The 17,661-nt window shown below is 33.3% G+C and overlaps 1 protein-coding gene and 1 long non-coding RNA gene across 2 annotated transcripts in view; one reads left to right on the forward strand and one right to left on the reverse strand.

Moving 5' to 3' along the window:
• ATR (ATR serine/threonine kinase) overlaps positions 1-17,603 on the forward strand; it is a 107,210-nt gene extending 89,607 nt beyond the window's left edge. The window contains exons 41-47 of the mRNA XM_051983343.1: positions 634-777; positions 2,694-2,844; positions 3,642-3,798; positions 3,894-4,047; positions 6,044-6,195; positions 13,125-13,230; positions 16,816-17,603. Of these exons, the coding sequence (XP_051839303.1) occupies positions 634-777; positions 2,694-2,844; positions 3,642-3,798; positions 3,894-4,047; positions 6,044-6,195; positions 13,125-13,230; positions 16,816-16,989 (1,038 nt within the window). The 3' untranslated portion in view covers positions 16,990-17,603. The remainder of the gene's footprint in view (positions 1-633; positions 778-2,693; positions 2,845-3,641; positions 3,799-3,893; positions 4,048-6,043; positions 6,196-13,124; positions 13,231-16,815) is intronic.
• On the reverse strand, positions 13,268-16,859 carry LOC127552993 (uncharacterized). Its single transcript, XR_007951638.1, has 2 exons — positions 16,762-16,859; positions 13,268-14,693 (listed from the first exon to the last, which is right to left on the reverse strand). It is a non-coding gene; the product is annotated as an uncharacterized LOC127552993 (long non-coding RNA).
• Positions 17,604-17,661: the final 58 nt, after the last annotated feature.

Raw genomic sequence — 17,661 nt, forward strand, 5'->3', positions numbered from 1 at the left:
CTTATATCTTATTTTTAATCATGCTTGATTTTACCTGGCTTGTGTATTCACCTCATTTGTCACACTTGCCTCAGAAATGATTTTTGGCTCCTTTTTTGTTATTATTGCAGTCATTCAAAATAATGTTCCTATATGGCAATTTCAAAACAAGGGTTCCCAAAACATTTTGTGCAGTGGCAACATCATTGGATAATCTTACAGCTTCTTTAGATCACATCTTTCATTATAATGATTTATTTGGATATATATATTCTGATATCTTTATTAAAAAGTAGATCTCGTTGCCATGTGTTAAACCTTGAAGTTTTTCCATTAACTGAAATGAAGAAATAACATTTCTTGTTTGGGAAACAAGATCATGTGGTAGGAAAAGGATTGGTGTCAGAAAGCCTAACTTCAAAGCTAAGTATTCCTATTTCACAGAAATATTGAGAGGAAGGCTCACTGCTCAAAAAGAAATGGGAGCTATATCATTAGGAAACCATTAAACTTGAACAGAATTGATAAAATAGCAATTTTATAAAGTTGTGTCAATTATTACATTATTTTAATTATTTATAGCTAATACCCTAATATGCAATATATTACATTTTTATTATCCAAAAATTCATGTTCTAATGGTGATCTTTTTAGGTGGAAATTCTTCCATCACTTCAGAAGCCAAAAAAGATTTCTTTAAAAGGATCAGATGGAAAATATTATATCATTATGTGTAAACCAAAAGATGATCTAAGAAAAGATTGTAGACTTATGGAGTTTAATTCCCTGATTAATAAGGTTTGTAAATAATTTGCTTTTACTTCAGTACTTGTTTACCAGTTTCCCACCCCAAAAATGTGTATATTTTTAATTTTTTATTTAAGTTTTTTATTCTAAATTTTCTGTATGTGATATCAAGTATATATGTTAAATTATGCAAAATATTTCCATATTATCCAAATTATTTTTAAAAAATCAGAATTTTAAATAGGATTTTCACTGTATTGGTTATTTGATTTTTGGGGGAAAAAACATGTACATGATTTGAAAAAGCATTTACATATACAAAATATCAAAGAGTAAGTTATATCTCTCCTTGTTTCCCTTTCAGCTTTATAAGACACAAACATTTAACATTTCTGTTGTTTTCTTCAACCTCAAACGAAAAAGCTTGATACAACATATTTTTTAATTGTTTAAATCATGTCCAACTCTTTGTGTTCTCATTTGGGATTTTCTTGGCAAAGGGTTTGCCACTTTCCTTGTCTAGCACATTTTTAAAATGAGAAAACTGAGACAGAGTTAAGTGACTTATCCAGAGTCACATAGCCGGTAAGTGTCCAAGGCCAGATTTGAACTCAAGCCGTCCTATTCCAGGCCTGGCCCTCTATTACTGCTCCTTCTAAACTGTCTCATCTATGATGTGAGGGTTGATTAATTAGATGCCTTAAGAGTCAAAATGAAGTTATCCCCTTAGTAACAGTCTTTGGGTTTCCAGGTATTGCTAAGCACTAAATATCATTTATTTCCTTGGGTAAATGTTTCCAAAGCTTTGATATTAAATAAGTACTTTTCTTGTTTTCTTTAAGCTTCATGTTTTCTGCCATCTAATTCATTGCATTTGTTTCAAATAAAGTAAAATTAAAAAACCTCAAATGGTAGTATCCATGAGGTTGACAAAATTATTCATAATTTGTTTATATCTGGCTACATTAAAAAATAACAAAAATCAAAATGAATAATTTAAAAATCCAGTATTTCAAAAGAATTCACTTTTTCCTTAGCAGAATAACAAGTACCTTAATTACAGATCTTTTCAATGGTTATTCATGTGTTATTTCTGAGTCTTTTTCTGACTTGTTAAATTTGTGTCAACTTCTTTTCTTGACTTTGCCTTTATCAGCATTAGGAATTATAAGTAATCTTGGTGGCTTATTAAAATAGTGTATTTACAAAACTCTGATGTTTTATTATAATCTTAACTAGTGAACCCCTATCTTGAAAGCCAAATTTCCTAATGCCAAAGTTATTTTGATTTTTCAGAAATGAAAAGAAGTTAAAGGTCATATTTAAATGTACTTTATGCGCTAAATATTGTTATATTAAATATACCACATATTTAAATATAGGTCTCAAAATAGGGTCATTCTTTTTGCCAGCAACTACTTAACCTAACAAGTGTGAAATAGTTTTTGGGAACCTGAAAAAAAAAATCACTGACCAGCTCTTTTGAAATTGAACAGATGGCATGTGAGGGAGCTGTATTTATTATCTCAGTATTTATTTCTTTAAGTTCTAAAATTGGAAAGAAAACTATTCCTCTCACCCTCTTAGGAATGTTTTAAGAATGAATAACACTTGCATAACTTTCTAGTCTGTTGAAAGATGTCATAGACATATAGGATGAATAACTTAAAGACACAAGCATAGTTCATTATAGGTGTCATTGATTTATTTTCTCTTTTGGTCACAGTTTTATGCTTACAAGAATTAGGTGACATTTTTCATTCCTAACAATTAAACATTTCTGAGAAATTACTGATAAAGTAGCCATAATTTTTCATTGTTAAAGAAGCACAGTTTTCTTCCCTACCATTTTGAAGTGATCGTTAGCTAACTTATACTAATCTTATTAAGAAAAATTGTATATCTTGAAATTTATAGCTTTACATTACTGCTTTTATATTGTTTTCCATTTTGAAAAAAAAAAATAGTGCTTACGGAAAGATGCAGAGTCTCGCAGAAGAGAGCTTCATATCCGAACATATGCAGTTATTCCCCTAAATGATGAATGTGGCATCATTGAATGGGTTAACAACACTGCCGGATTGCGACTTATTCTGACTAAACTGTATAAGGAAAAAGGTACTGAAAGATATTCTTTGATACTAATTTATAATATCATTCTATGATTTCAACTAACACATCGTAATGCTTTTTTTTTCTTTTTTGACTTGTAATGGGTATTGTGACTGACATGAGACTGTTATGTCTCGCATCATGAAGCATAGCATCATAGCAGGACTCATCTTGAATTTTACAATATTTCTTCTAGCATGGTCTCTATCCTGAGACCATTTCAGAAGCTCTAGGACTTCTTCAACTTAGAAAATACCTCTTAGGGACCCATTCCACACTGGAGTAACATTTGCTATTTCAATTATTGGTTAGAAAAGTTTTGAACTTAGAAAATTAAAAAATTTCTTCCATCCTACAAATGATAGTTTCCTCTGGGATTTGTACAAGGGGCCTTGTACAAAATTTGTATTTTGGACCTTTGGGGCTATCCCCAAATTAGAATGGATTTTTAAAAGTAATTCTATAGCAAAATGGGTTCCCTAGTTTTGATCACATATTGAAAAGAAATTGCTATTCCATTTTCACTTGATGTTGAGTTTCATAGTTCAGAGATTGTACTTGGACTAATTAGGAAGTGACGATATAATCTTTTATTTTGTTGTTGTTTTATGGAACAGCAATTTTTTTTGCCTTGGTTATCATTGAGATCTTTTCTTTTTACTCTTGTTTTTTACTGATATTATTTTCACAGTTGTTTTCAGCCAGTGTTGATACAAAATATTTTTTGTTTCATATTTTACTTATAAAATTCCATTTTTCTTCACATTTGGTTAAAATAACTGATTAAAACTTGTGCCTTATAGGAGTATATATGACAGGAAAGGAACTTCGCCAGTGCATGCTGCCTAAGACAGCTGCTTTGTCTGAAAAATTGAAAGTGTTCCGAGAGTTTTTGCTACCACGGCACCCTTCTGTGTTCCACGAGTGGTTTCTGAGAACATTTCCTGATCCAACTTCATGGTCGGTTGTTTACTTGTTTTAGCTAGATGTTTATATTCACAGCCTCAATAGTGTGACAGAGAGCTGCCATATTCATAGTATTTTGTTCCAACCAGGTACAGTAGCCGATCAGCCTATTGCCGTTCCACAGCAGTAATGTCTATGGTTGGTTATATACTGGGACTTGGAGACCGACATGGTGAAAACATTCTTTTTGATTCTTTGACTGGTGAATGTATACATGTGGATTTCAACTGTCTTTTTAATAAGGTAAATAATATAACTTTAATCACTTGAGAATTTTCCTCCAAGTTTGTTTACATAATTGATCCTTGCTAACTGTAGTTTAATCATAAGTAGCAGACAAAAATGCAGGTGTTGACAGGTAGTTTTTTGACTCTCATAGAGTGCATAACTTTTTTTAATGGATAGTGATTGGGGTAGGAGAAGTCTGGTACTCCTTTAGTTTTGCAAATGCGAAAGCAAAATGAGTTAGCAGTCATTTATAGCACTTTAAGATTTACAGTGGTTTCCCTTCAACAGACCTGTGTGGCAAGAAGGGGCAGTATTATTCCCATTTTGCACATCAGGAAATGGGAGGCCTAGAAGATTCAAGGATGACAAAGTTAGTATCAAAACGGAGATAGGAGTCTCTTTCTACTATAACATGCTGTCATTCTTAGCCAATTTCTCCTTGGTACCAGAGAGTACTTCCTTCAACTACCAGGAATCAGGAATGGTAGTAGAATTAGAGAACAAAAGAATAGAAAACAGATAGAAAATCAAGGGAGAAAAGGATGAAAAAAAGAAGATGAAAATCTCAGGGCAAAGGGCAGCTTAGGAAGGATCTTCAGGTCAGGTCATGTGAGGACCATTTGAAGGAGATAAGAAGCTACCCAGAAGACAAGATTTTGAATTTGAGGCTATATTGGACTAGTTGAAAGCTATCACTTGGTAGAGGGAATGAGACTGGTTTGGTTTGGCTATAAATGGTAGAGGTAGGTACAAGGGATAGAAAATGCAAATAAACGAATTATAAGGTTTAATATTGAAAAAGATTTCTAATGTGGCTTTTGAAAAATGGAATGGGTAGCCTTAAAAGGTGTAGTCCTTTTATTATCATTTATTATATTATTTATCATTTTAAAAAATTTTTTATTATTATTTATTATATTGTTGAAGACAATACAAGATGTCTTCAAGCAAAGTCTAGACCAATAGTGTCAAAGCCAAATAGAAACAGCAGTCATTAAATCATACATAAGGATAGCTGTGGGTCACATTTACTTAGAAAACCATATGTTTATATAGTTCGTTTTTTATCATTAATTCATTTATTTTGTTAGATATTTCCCAATTACATTTTAATCTAGTTTGGTCTATACTCAAGGGTATGGTAAACAGGCTACCCATTTAACATCTGTGGTCTAAGTAGCCATTTGCTGAATGTATTGTAGAGGGTTCTTGATCAAGTATAGATTGGATTTTTTTAATGAATTTTAAAATTTCTTTTATAATGCTAAGATGGTGAGGCGAGGGTGTTCACCTAGGCCCTATAAGGCAAGTTTTATTTGCTGTCCATGGAATATAAGCAGTTAGATCATTCAGTTAGAAAGTTAAAATTCATTTCTCAGGAAGAGGAGTGTTAGTAAAAGGTATATTTTAAATAGCAATATTTACTATAAAATGGAATTGGAAATAAGTTGCAGTATTTTAAATTCAAACAAAGTTACTTGCTAATGGAAGTAAAAAAGTACTTCATAGGCCAATCCTGACTCTAAAATATTCGAGGAAAATGAGTCCTAGTCCACTATATTTACCAAGTGGCTGATAGATGGCACAATGGAAAGAGTGCTGTGTAGAGTCAGGGAGACTCTTCTTGAGTTCAAATCTAGCTTCAGACACTTAGTAATTGTATGATTCTGAGCAAGTCATTTGCCCTGTTTGCCCTAGTTTTCTCATCTATAAAATAAATTGAAGAAAATGGCAAACCACTCCAGTATTTTTCCCAAGAAAACCCAAATGGAGTTATGTAAAGTTGGACATGACTGAAAATGACTGAACAACAACAAGAATATTTGTGAAATTGATTTCCAAAAGTTACATTTTATGAAGGGTCTTTTTGGTTTATTAATTCCTAACATGTGAGCATAAATCATTTAGACATTTTGCTGTTACTGTTAAAAACAGATGATAAGTTCTATGCGTGTGGCACAAAGATAAGTTTATGGTCTTTTTTTTTTTTTTTTAAATCATTCTTGTTAAGGGAGAAACTTTTGAAGTTCCAGAGATTGTACCTTTTCGCCTCACTCATAACATGGTCAATGGAATGGGTCCAATGGGAACAGAAGGTCTTTTTCGAAGGGCATGTGAAGTAACGATGAGACTGATGCGTGACCAAAGAGAACCTTTAATGAGGTAACAAAGAGCTTATTACACTAGTAAAGAATGAATTTAAGCAGTAATTTTCTCTTGTTTGGTTGTATAGTAAATTTCTGTTGGAAAAGAGAATGCCTCTTTTTTTTTTTTTTGACCGTGTGCAGAATGTACATATGTAGTGAAACAGCAGTACTCTCGTCTTTTTATTTTCCTTATTTTATTTTTATTTCTTTTATGATTAGTGTATTCAGTAGCATCTCTGTTATAAGCAAAAAAGGGTTGGGGTTATAGAAATGAGTAATTTAACAGTATTAAAGCTGTTGCCATCCTGAAAATAAACTAGATATTACATAGCATTGGTAACTAAAAATGGAATCCAGGAAAATGAGAGAAAACTGATTATTAAATTTTCCGCATTTAAAAAAAAATTACCTCCAAATTTGGAAATTTTAAATGTAACTCTTCCTATAGAAGAGTTAAATTAATTAATACCTGACAAATTTTCCGTAAAATTAGGTTATATTAACTATAAAACTCAAATCTGAAATAAGATATGCACTCTCTAGGCAGATTATTCCTGAACTTCAAACAGAATTCTTGATGTACTGTTGTATTGTTGTAAATGTAATGGGGTGACTATCAAACAAAATATCCTTTATTTATTTATTTATTTTAATAATTATAACTTTTTATTGACAGAACCCATGCCAGGGTAATTTTTTACAACATTATCCCTTGTACTCACTTCTGTTGCGATTTTTCTCCTCCCTCCCTCCACCGCCTCCCTCAGATGGCAAGCAGTCCTATATATGTTAGATATGTTGCAGTATATCCTAGATACAATATATGTTTGCAGAACCAAACAAACAGTTCTCTTGTTGTACAGGAAGAATTGGATTCAGAAGGTAAAAATAACCCGGGAAGAAAAACAAAAATGCAAACAGTTTACATTCATTTCCCAGTGTTCTTTCTTTGGGTGTAGCTGCTTCTGTCCATCATTGATCAATTGAAACTGAGTTAACTCTTCTCTTTGTCGAAGAGATCCACTTCCATCAGAATACATCCTCACACAGTATTGTTGTTGACGTATATAATGATCTCCTGGTTCTGCTCATTTCACTTAGCATCAGTTCATGTAAGTCTCTCCAAGCCTCTCTGTATTCATCCTGCTGGTCATTTCTTACAGAACAATAATATTCCAGAACATTCATATACCACGATTTACCCAACCATTCTTCAATTGATGGACATCCATTCATTTTCCAGTTTCTAGCCACTACAAATAGGGTTGCCACAAACACAAAATATCCTTTATTTTATTTTCTGAGGTGCCTGTTAAGCATTATTCAAGGCACTGTCATTTATATAAAGAGTTGATTTTCTTTTTTTTTTTTTTTAACTTTTTTTCAGTTACTAAAAAGCATTTTTCTCCCACCTACTTACTAGTCATCAATGAAAAAAAGAAAAACAAAACTCATGTATTAAATCTGCATTATCAAGCCAAACAAATTTCTGCATTTGCAACATCAAAAAAATTACATGTTTTAATCTGTGTCCTATATCCATCACCTTCTGTCAGGAAATGTTAGATTTCATTTTGAGTCCTCATGGAGTCATTGATCAGAGTTTTTAAGTCTTTCAGATTTTGTCTTTTTAATGTCATGTAAAATTACATTATATAAATTATTCTACTGATTTTGCTCATTTCTCTTTGAATCAGTTCATACAGATTTATCTTAAATTGTCTCATTATTCCTTACATTATATTTTTAGGCTATAATTTGTTCAGTGATTTTCCCAGTCAATATTCTTAGTTACCAGCTCTTTGCCCCCACAAAAAGAACTTTGCTTTTCTTTCCATGGTAATGCTTCAGTATCATTTTTCAGTTGAATTTTTTTTTATCTTGATTTTTTTTACATTGAGTTTTTCATTAAAAAAAAAAGGTCTGTTGTTGACTGGATGTGTAACAAAGATTACTATGAATTTTAAAAAGTAATTATATTTAAGTATATTATTTCAAATGATGGTGACAATAGCACCCTGTGGGTTCATGATAAGGATTAATTTCTTGATACTTTGGTTTTAAAGAATGTACTTTTATATATTACTAATGTGTCATTTGGGTGTAGAGTATGAAGAAAAGTAATATACTCTGAAAAAATTAAGAAAGAACTTCTGATTCCTAAGTGGGAATTTTTCTTGAAGATAATAGATCTGTCAATTGAAGTTCTCCCAAGGATTATCATGTTATTAAGATTAATAATAATTTATAATACATTAATACCCTTTCAGTCATTTACCCTCTTCTATTCTCTGTCTTCACCTTTTCGTCTATTCTTTGTTTCTTTTGCCCTTTCTGTAATTGTAACTTGTAATAGTGATTTTAAATTATTTGGTTTGTGGTTACAATAATCATACATATCATTAAATCTGAAATTTGGTTAAGAATTTCAAGAAGCCATGTCAAAAAATCTTAGAACTAACTACCATATAATTCTGCCATTTGTCATAGCCTCTGAATTCACTGCTGACAGCGTTAAGCCTTAAAGTAGTCATAGACAGCTTTACAGGGAAATGGGATTTTAAAGAATAATAAGATTTGGGTAAGTAAAGAGGAATTGGGGAAAATATTTAAGGAAGGTGAACAGTTTTATAAAGAAAAAAAGAACAAAGTGGCCATAGCATCTCTCTTAACCTTTCAGGGACAGCATTTGACCACTTTATAGTAGAGGGTCAGATTTGTTTTGAGTTTCTTCAGGATCTCTTGATTGTATGCCAACATTTCCATCTGTTGTAAAAATGCAAAAGTTTTTTAAATCAAATATTTTTTAATTTTAAAATAAATAATAGCCTTTTATTTTCCAAAATACGTGCAAAGATAGCTTTCAACATTGACTCTTGCAAAATCTTGGGTTCCAAATTTTTCTCCCTCCCCTAGACAGCAAGTAATCTAATATATATTTAAGCAATTCTAATAAACGTATTTCCACATTTACCATGCTGCATATGAAAAATCAGATCAAAGGGGGAAAAATGAGATCAGAGGGAAAAAACCCAAGCAAGGAAACAACAATAAGAAAGGTAAACAAAAACAACAAGAATGTGTGATCCACATTCAGTCCCCATAGTCCTCTCTCTGGATGCAGATGGTTTTGTATAATGTTCTCTTAGTTCTGTTCACTTCGCTTAGCTTTAGTTCATGTAAGGCCTCTCTGAAATCAATCTGTGATCATTTCTTATAGAATAATATTTCATTACATTCAAATGCCATAACTTATTCAGCCATTTCCTAAATGATGGGCATCCATTCAGTTTCCAATTTCTTACCACTACAAAAAAAAGAACTGTTACAAACATTTTTGCACACATTGGTCATTTTCCCTTTTTTATGATCTTTTTAGGATACAGACCCAGTAAAGACACTGATGGATCAAGGATATGCACAGTTTGATAGCCCTTTAGGCATAATTCCAAATTATTCTCCAGAATGGTTTGGATTACTTCACACCTCCATCAAAAATGTATTAGTGTCCTAGTTTCCCCACATCCTCTCCAACATTTATCATTTTCTTATCCTATCTTCTTAGTCAATCTGAAGAATTGTCTTAATTTGCATTTCTCTAATAAATAGTGATTTAGAACCTTTTTTCATATTACTAACATTGGCTTTAATTTCTTTGTCTGAAAATTGTCTCTTTATACCCTTTGACCATTTATCAATTGGAGAATGGTTTCTATTTTTAATAAATTTGAGTTATTTCTCTATATATTTTAGAAATGAGACCCTTGAATATAAAAACTTTTTTTCAGTTTTGTTTCCCTTCTAATCTTGGTGTCATTGGTTTTATTTGTACAAAAAAATTTAATATAATCAAAATTATCCATTCTGCATTTCATAATATTCTCTGGTTTTTCTTTGGCCATAAATTCCTTCCTTCTCCACAGATCTAAGAGGTAAACTATCCTTTGTTCTCCTAATTTGCTTATAGTGGTTGAGCTGAGAAGTCTGGAAGCCACCAGCAAGCTATTGATTCAGAGATTCCCTAGATCTGTTTCTCCTTTGCTGAGGCTGAGGCTGGGGTTGGGGTGGGGGCCGGGGTGGGGGCCAGGGCTGGGGCTGGAGTCAGGACTATGCTGGAGCACCCTGCGTTGGGATTGCATACTGGCTGGACTCCATTCCTGGTGCCACAGACCTTTCCTGTGACCTTCCAAGTTTTCTTCGGCTGAAAAATGTTCTACTCCGTCTTTTTGGGTGTTCTGATGCTCTAAAAATTGTGAAGTATCATTATTTAAAGGAACTTGGAGCAGTTGTAGGAGAGGTCAGGTGGGTTCCTGCTTTAATTCTGCCATCTTGGCTCTGCCGAATCGAGGATGTTTAATTTTGCTGTATTTCTGCTTTTATATATGAATTTTTTTTTTTTTTGCTGAGGCAGTTGGGGTTAAGTGACTTGCCCAGAGTCACACAGCTAGGAGTGTTAAGTGTCTGATCACATTTGAACTCAGAGCACCAGCCCTGAAGTCAGGAGGACCTATTACTGCGCCACTTAGCAGCCCCTATATGAATTCTTTATACTCTTACACATGGCTGGTTTTTAGAAAAGATCCATACAATTCTGAAATATAAGTAAACGTATACAAATACAGATGTATTTGTTTATATGTGTGTACAAAAATACATATATGTTAAGATTTTCATGTAATAATCACCAGCAGTTTGTAATGTATTTTAAGTAATCTGTTCAAATAACTGTACCATTCATGTTTATTAGATTTTAGTTAGATTGGTCCCTCTCTCACCCAAACTAAAAGTATGAAGCCACTCATGGGCCTAATCTTTAACTTGCTCTGTTTTTAACTTGGGCTTGTTTATTCTCCTCAGTGTATTGATGCCAGACTTAGTTTAGTCCCTCAATCAGCTTTGAATTATCAAATTCAAGTAATTTGAACTCCTAATTCCTGAGCTTATTTTCCAATGTTCCTTCATTGGCCCTTAGAGACAGTGAGATTCAGAAGACAAAAGTCTCTTTAGCATGTAAACGTAACAGGATTTTTTTTTTTTTTTCGATCTTGCTTCCTTTTCTGATTCTCTTTTATCTACTACACTTGGCTTTCAAATACTGATCCAGCTCTGGTTTTCAGAGAAGGAATGTTTGCAAAAAAGCAACAAAGCTATAAAAAATCTACTGTTAACTGCAGGGATACCTTTAGCTTGCTAAGCCTTTTCCATTTGACATAACATTCTGATCTTTTTGTTTCTCTTATTAACTGTGTAGTCTTTAGTTGATTGTGATTGCTCTTTCATGCTATATTATCAATCTTTTCCTGTTCTCATGCTGTTAGTTTTTTTACTTGACATGGAAGCTCAGGAGTTTTACAGTCACATTTCAGAATGTATAGATCTAAAATTTCTTTGGGAGATGATCTTTGGATTCTATTTTCACCTTGTCCTCTAGTTCTAAAAATTCTGGGAAGTTATTTTCTGAATTCTTGAAATGTGGTATCCAGGTTTTTTTTGTTCCATCATTCTTTTCTGAGGGTCTAATGATTCTTATTCATTGTTTATCTCACATGTTCCATTTTTTTTTCCTATCTTTTGACTTAGCAAACATTTCTTGTAATTTTTTGAATTTTGTTTCCTCACTCTTTTCTCTAGTCATTCATATGATTTAGGTAAGTTTTAGTTTCTGTTCTAAGTTGTTTATTCTCAAGTTTTCAGCAAGAGCTCTAATTTCATGTCTTTTTCTTTCTTTATTTCTCATATGAGGGCTTCCAACCATTCTCAGCACTGAAGTGAGCAATTTTTTATTATTGTTAAGTAAATTTATTATATACATATATATAATAAATTTATTAAATAAAATTGTTACTTTTACTTTCCAAGTTTCTGCTTATAGTTGTTTCAGGGTTATCTTGGGATTTTTTGGTAAACTGATATTCATTATATTAGTAGTTTTCCTATGTTTGTTCATTTCTTTAGTCTTTACCTTAAAAAAAAATTTTTTTTTCCTTCTTCATTGCCACAGTAAAGTCTTAACTTCTCAACTTTCTCTTGAGGGTTGTAAAGTTCTGATTGAGTCACCACCAAGCCACAGATATGAATAAAGGTAGCTTACAAAAGACTATCCTACTTATTGTTACTTACAAACTTCTCTTCTTTTTACCTGCTGGAGTCGCAGCTAACTCAAAGCTGGTAATTGTTGACTTCAGGGGGATCTGAGAACTGTCAAATAGAACCTCATCTGCAGCAAAAGTGTCTTAAACCTCAGCTCAGGGTAGAGGGTCGGAGAAACAGTGTGGTGATAGTGTGGCACTTGCCAATTTTCCCCCATCACAATTACCTTGTAAGAATTTGTTTTTGTTCTTAGTTATTGATCTGCTTTATTTGGCATTTTAAAAAATGTTTTTGAGTTATTGATAAGATAGAGCATTTATTAAGGGCTTACCATGTACCATGTGCCAGTTATGGTGGTTAAGCATGGGAGATAACATGAATAAATGAGTGTTCCTACCTTCGAAGAGATAACATAGTATTGAGGGAAGACAGGTCATAAAGCAAAGATAGCATAAATTTGAGAGGAAGGTAGAAAAGTCTTGAGAGTCAAGTGGAGAGTGAAGTGAGGCCCTTCTTGAAATGTTATTCCGGGATAAGGAGAGCAGGCCCCTCCAGTTCAGATTCTCCAGTGTGGAAAGGCTACTGCAAAGAGGTGGAATAGTAGTTGGATTTTTACTAGAGGCTCCTTTTTAAGATTAACTTTTGTATCTTATACAAATATTCTGTTTTTTACTGGAAACATATCTACTTGTATTAATGTTATAATTGGCTTCCTGATAATCACTTTGAAATTGCTATTACCTAGAAATCTCTGTTCATTTAGTAATATGAAAAAGTTATTTGTTATTGGGTCTTTGTGACTGATAGAATTTCTATTTTGCATATGCTACTAAGAATGTTTGTTTTTGTTTTTAGTGTCTTGAAGACTTTTATTCATGATCCTCTTGTAGAGTGGAGTAAACCAGTAAAGGGGAGTTCAAAAGCACAGTTGAATGAAACTGGGGAAGTTGTCAATGAAAAGGTTAGTAGAAGATATAAATCACAGAGAATGATGATCCTTCTTTGTACACAATATATTATACTTTACAAAATGTTTTCATGTGTATTATTTCATTGGATCCTCAAAAATCTGAGACAGGAAATCAGACCCTTTTTGTTGTTGCTGTTGTTCACTTATTTCTATTATGTCCAGTCCTAGCCACTCTGTACCATCTAACTGTGTAAACAATTTTTACGAATGAAGAAGTTGAGGATTTTGAGCAGTTATATGACTTCCCTCAGGGTCACATATGTAGAAGGTAAAAAACGAGTATTTAAAGTTTAATCAGGTTATCTGGCTGCTAATTCAGTATTCTTTCCTCTATGCCAGGCCATCTATATAGACTTCAGTAATCACTAATTATAAATGTGTCTTAATTTATGTTTACTTTACCAAAGTATTAATCTTAAATGCATATGATTTTGGTTAGTCTGACTTAGAATACTTTAACCATATGAACACCATTGCTTCAGTGTCTTCATTTTTAACAATAAAGCTTTAATAAAAATACCTAGCATTTAAGATTTGCAAAGCACTTTACAAATACTATCTCATTTAATCCTCACAGTACCCCTATATAAATTGCTGGTTTTTCTCATTTTACAGTTAAGAAAACTGAGACAAAGATTAAGTGACCTGTCCAGCCTTGAACTAAATCTTCATTATTGCAGCACTCTATCCACGATACCACCTATTAGCAGCCTTTTTAATTGGAGATAATATTGTTTTACATTTCTCACACAGTAGTTGTGACAAAAACTTATTGCAAACCTTAAAGCACTATATAAGTGCGGAGCCAATATTTTGTTCTTTGATATTGTTAAATTTGTGAATACTACCATAATTGTCTTCTGGTGCGATTATTGATAATCTCATTACCATTTATGTAGCCAAAAAAAGTTGAAAAGATAATTTAAACTAGCCAACTCATAGATGTTTGAAATGGGGGAGAACCTCAAAAAAATTTCTCAGCTCATGGAAAATTAAAGAATATGTAAGTTAGATTCCACATGGCCATCATCTTGATTCAGTCTCTTGTTACTTCCTATCTATATGTTCTCTCTACTTGTAATACCTCTGCACTTCAATGCATCCTCCATCTGGTTGCCAGATTGACATTTCAGATTATAAATTTAACAATCACTGACAAGTTGACATTTATAAAAAATAATAAAAAAATTTGACAATCATCAAACATTTCAATATACTAAGAAAACAAAAAGGATTGTATATGAAATTGTGGGTTTTTACATAATTTAAAATGTTTACATAATAAAATCAACAAGTAGTAACAAAATTCCTTGTTTAACCCTTTCTAAATATTTTTTAATTCATGATTTCAAACAGGTTTCTTCAGGTTTTCCAGGTTTCTCTGAATCTTTCATTTCTTAAGATGTAGCAATATTCCATGCAGTTTTCTCAGCAGTTCCTCAGTTGTTTTATTTCTGAAACAAATAGAAAAAAATGCTACTTTAACTACTCACATACTTTTAGGTCCTTTCTTTTGAAATCTGTTTGTCTAACGTGATTATCAGTAAACCAAAGATATGTACAGTTCAGTAACATCCAAGTTGGCATTTCTGAAGCACATCTGACCATCTCATTTCCCAGTTCAAGAAACTTCAGTGGCTCCCTAAAATACAATACTTCTTAGCTTCTCATTGTAATTTGTCTTTTCATATATATTGTATATTATTCTCCTTCTATATTCCTGTCAAATTTGCCTACTAACTTTCCCAAATTTGTTATTTTATCTTTGGTTTCCATGCCTTTGGATAGGCACTCTCTCCTGCTTCAGATACTCTTCCTAAAATTCTTTCATTACCTAAAGGTTTAGCTTAGGTATCACATTATACACAAAGCTTTCTCTAATTTCCTCCAGTTAGTATTCTGTTCTTCCTCAAAGTACTTTGAATTTACTAATCTGTATAACATGTTATCTTAAGTAGAATGCAGATTATTTTTTGGCAGGGACTTTCATTTGCTTCTTCATTTCCTCATATTTGTACTTAATAAATGATAACTTATGATAATAGTTTCCACTTAAGTTTTTAACTAGATTTTTAAACATGAACTTTTTAACTGTGCATTTAGAACAATAAAAAACAAAATTGAGTTCTATAAGATTATATTATGAAAGTATATAAAGTCCTAACTGGATTCATTGTATTGGTATAATTTTCTAAGGCTCAAAATCCAATGACTTTTAAAGATAGGTCCCTGGGCTGGAAAGAAAGATCCAAAAGGTAGCATAGCTATCACAATGAATTAATCTTATTGTCTGGAACCACCAGCTCTTCTCTGATATCCTTCTCGACAGTGTTCTCTATACGCTCACTCCATGTTAATGTCAGGAGAACAATAAAAAGTTCTCAAAGCTTCCTATACATTCAGATTACATGAGGCAGTACAAAAAATTGTTCAAAGTAGGCACTTAATTGTTGCATAAAAGTTTTGTCAGAGCAACATTTCTTTTAGTAATCAAGTTCTTTACTTCTCTAAACTGCCATGATCTTTCATTTCTTAGAAAAGTATCCTGAACGTCTTATTTAATGAATGGGCTTTTGGAAGTTTAGGATGCATATCTCAATCTGGAGTTTTTCACATTTTGCCCAACTTTTTAGGAACTAGCATTAAATTAGGGTTGGGTATGTGAGGTAGAAATGAAAGTTTGCAAAGATTCAGTTATCATATAAATCTACTTAGCTAGCCCTCTGGTGTGACCTCCAGTCTTGCATTTCCAATTGCCTATTGGACATCCTGAGTTGGATGTCCTGTAGACATCTTAAACTAAACATGTCCAAAATCTAACTCATTCTCTTTCCCTCCAAGCCCACTCCCTTCCTTATTTATTATTGTTGAGAATAACACTATCTTTTTGTCACTTGGGCTTAAAATATAATTATCATTCTCAATTCCGCTCTCATTTCCCCTTCTTTCCTCTGATACTCCCACTATGCAGAACATACTCTCCTCACCTGATTCTTATACCATTGCAATAGGTTGATAGTGAGTCTGCCTGCCTCAAGTCTTTCCCCATTCATTGTCTCTGTCTCTCTCTCTCTCTCTTTCTTTCTGCCACTGGCCTCTTTTCTGCTCCTTACATACAGAACCCGATCTCTTGGCTCAGGCATTTTCTCTGGGTGCCTTCATGCGTGGAATATTCTCCCTCTTCATTTTCCCCTCCTGGTTTCCTTCAAGTCCCAGCTAGAAGTACAAGTCCCTTCTATAAGAAGTCTTTCCCTATCCCTTTTAATTATGGTGTCTTCCCTCTGTGGATGTTTTCCATTTGATCCTCTATGAAGCTTGTTTATACTCAGTTGTTTGTCCCATTAGTTCTTGACACAACTGGATACTTAATAAATGTTTGTTGATTGTCTGAATTGGAATTCATTCCCAAACTAGAAACTTTTGAAATACATTTTTCTCTTTTTTCCTCTCCTGTCTATATTCCGGGAAAGTGCAAAGCAGAAAAATCTAGAACAATGAATTTAAGAAAATAAACAGATGTACCTGAATGCATAGATGTTTCTACTCATTTCAAACGTTCTATTTCTTCATCTCCAGGCCAAGACTCATGTCCTTGACATCGAGCAGCGACTTCAAGGTGTAATCAAAGCCAGAAACAGAGTCACAGGGCTGCCTTTATCTATTGAAGGACATGTGCACTACCTCATTCAAGAAGCAACTGATGAAAACTTGCTTTGCCAGATGTATCTTGGTTGGACTCCCTACTTGTAAAATGGAACGGTGACAAGTGAATATGTTCTTTTTGACTCCAAAGTCGTGGTAACAGTGATTCTGTTCCAGATGGCTACTGTTGGCTATTGTTCTAAAAGATCACTCTACGGTTTTTCCCAGAAAAAGGTTTTTCGGTTGTGAATAGACTACAAAAATAAAGTTATACGTTCAGATGTGATTTCTTAGGAAAATATGTATCCTACTAGCCACATAAATAACATTATTCTGCTACGCAGACTGAAGGAGAAAGAGTATCAGTACAAATGATACTGTAATAACGCCATGCGGAACTTGTCGCCGGCTTTCCTACAATGCCCATGTGTTGGGGCTCTTCCAGATGGCCCTCACCCCGCACCATGGCCTCATCAGGATTCTCCCACGAGCCAGGAGAGCGGGTTGATTTGCGTCATGCACATTCCCCAAAATGAGGGTGCTATTGTGACTTGATTGTGGAAACATTCCTGATGGACAGTTCCAACTGGGACTGCGCCTCTCTCTGATATCTTACATGGGTTTATGTGGACACTACCCACCCCGATGCTGTAACCCAACTTCTGGAATAGCTTTTCAGGGAGCTCGGCTACATCAATTTAAATTCCTTTTCAAAGTCCTAACTGCTGTGAGCCGGGCAATTTCTCCAGAGCTACGCGTCTTTCTCTCCTGGTGGCCTGG

Source organism: Antechinus flavipes, chromosome 3 (genome assembly GCF_016432865.1).
Source record: "Antechinus flavipes isolate AdamAnt ecotype Samford, QLD, Australia chromosome 3, AdamAnt_v2, whole genome shotgun sequence".
Classification (NCBI taxonomy): domain Eukaryota; kingdom Metazoa; phylum Chordata; class Mammalia; order Dasyuromorphia; family Dasyuridae; genus Antechinus; species Antechinus flavipes.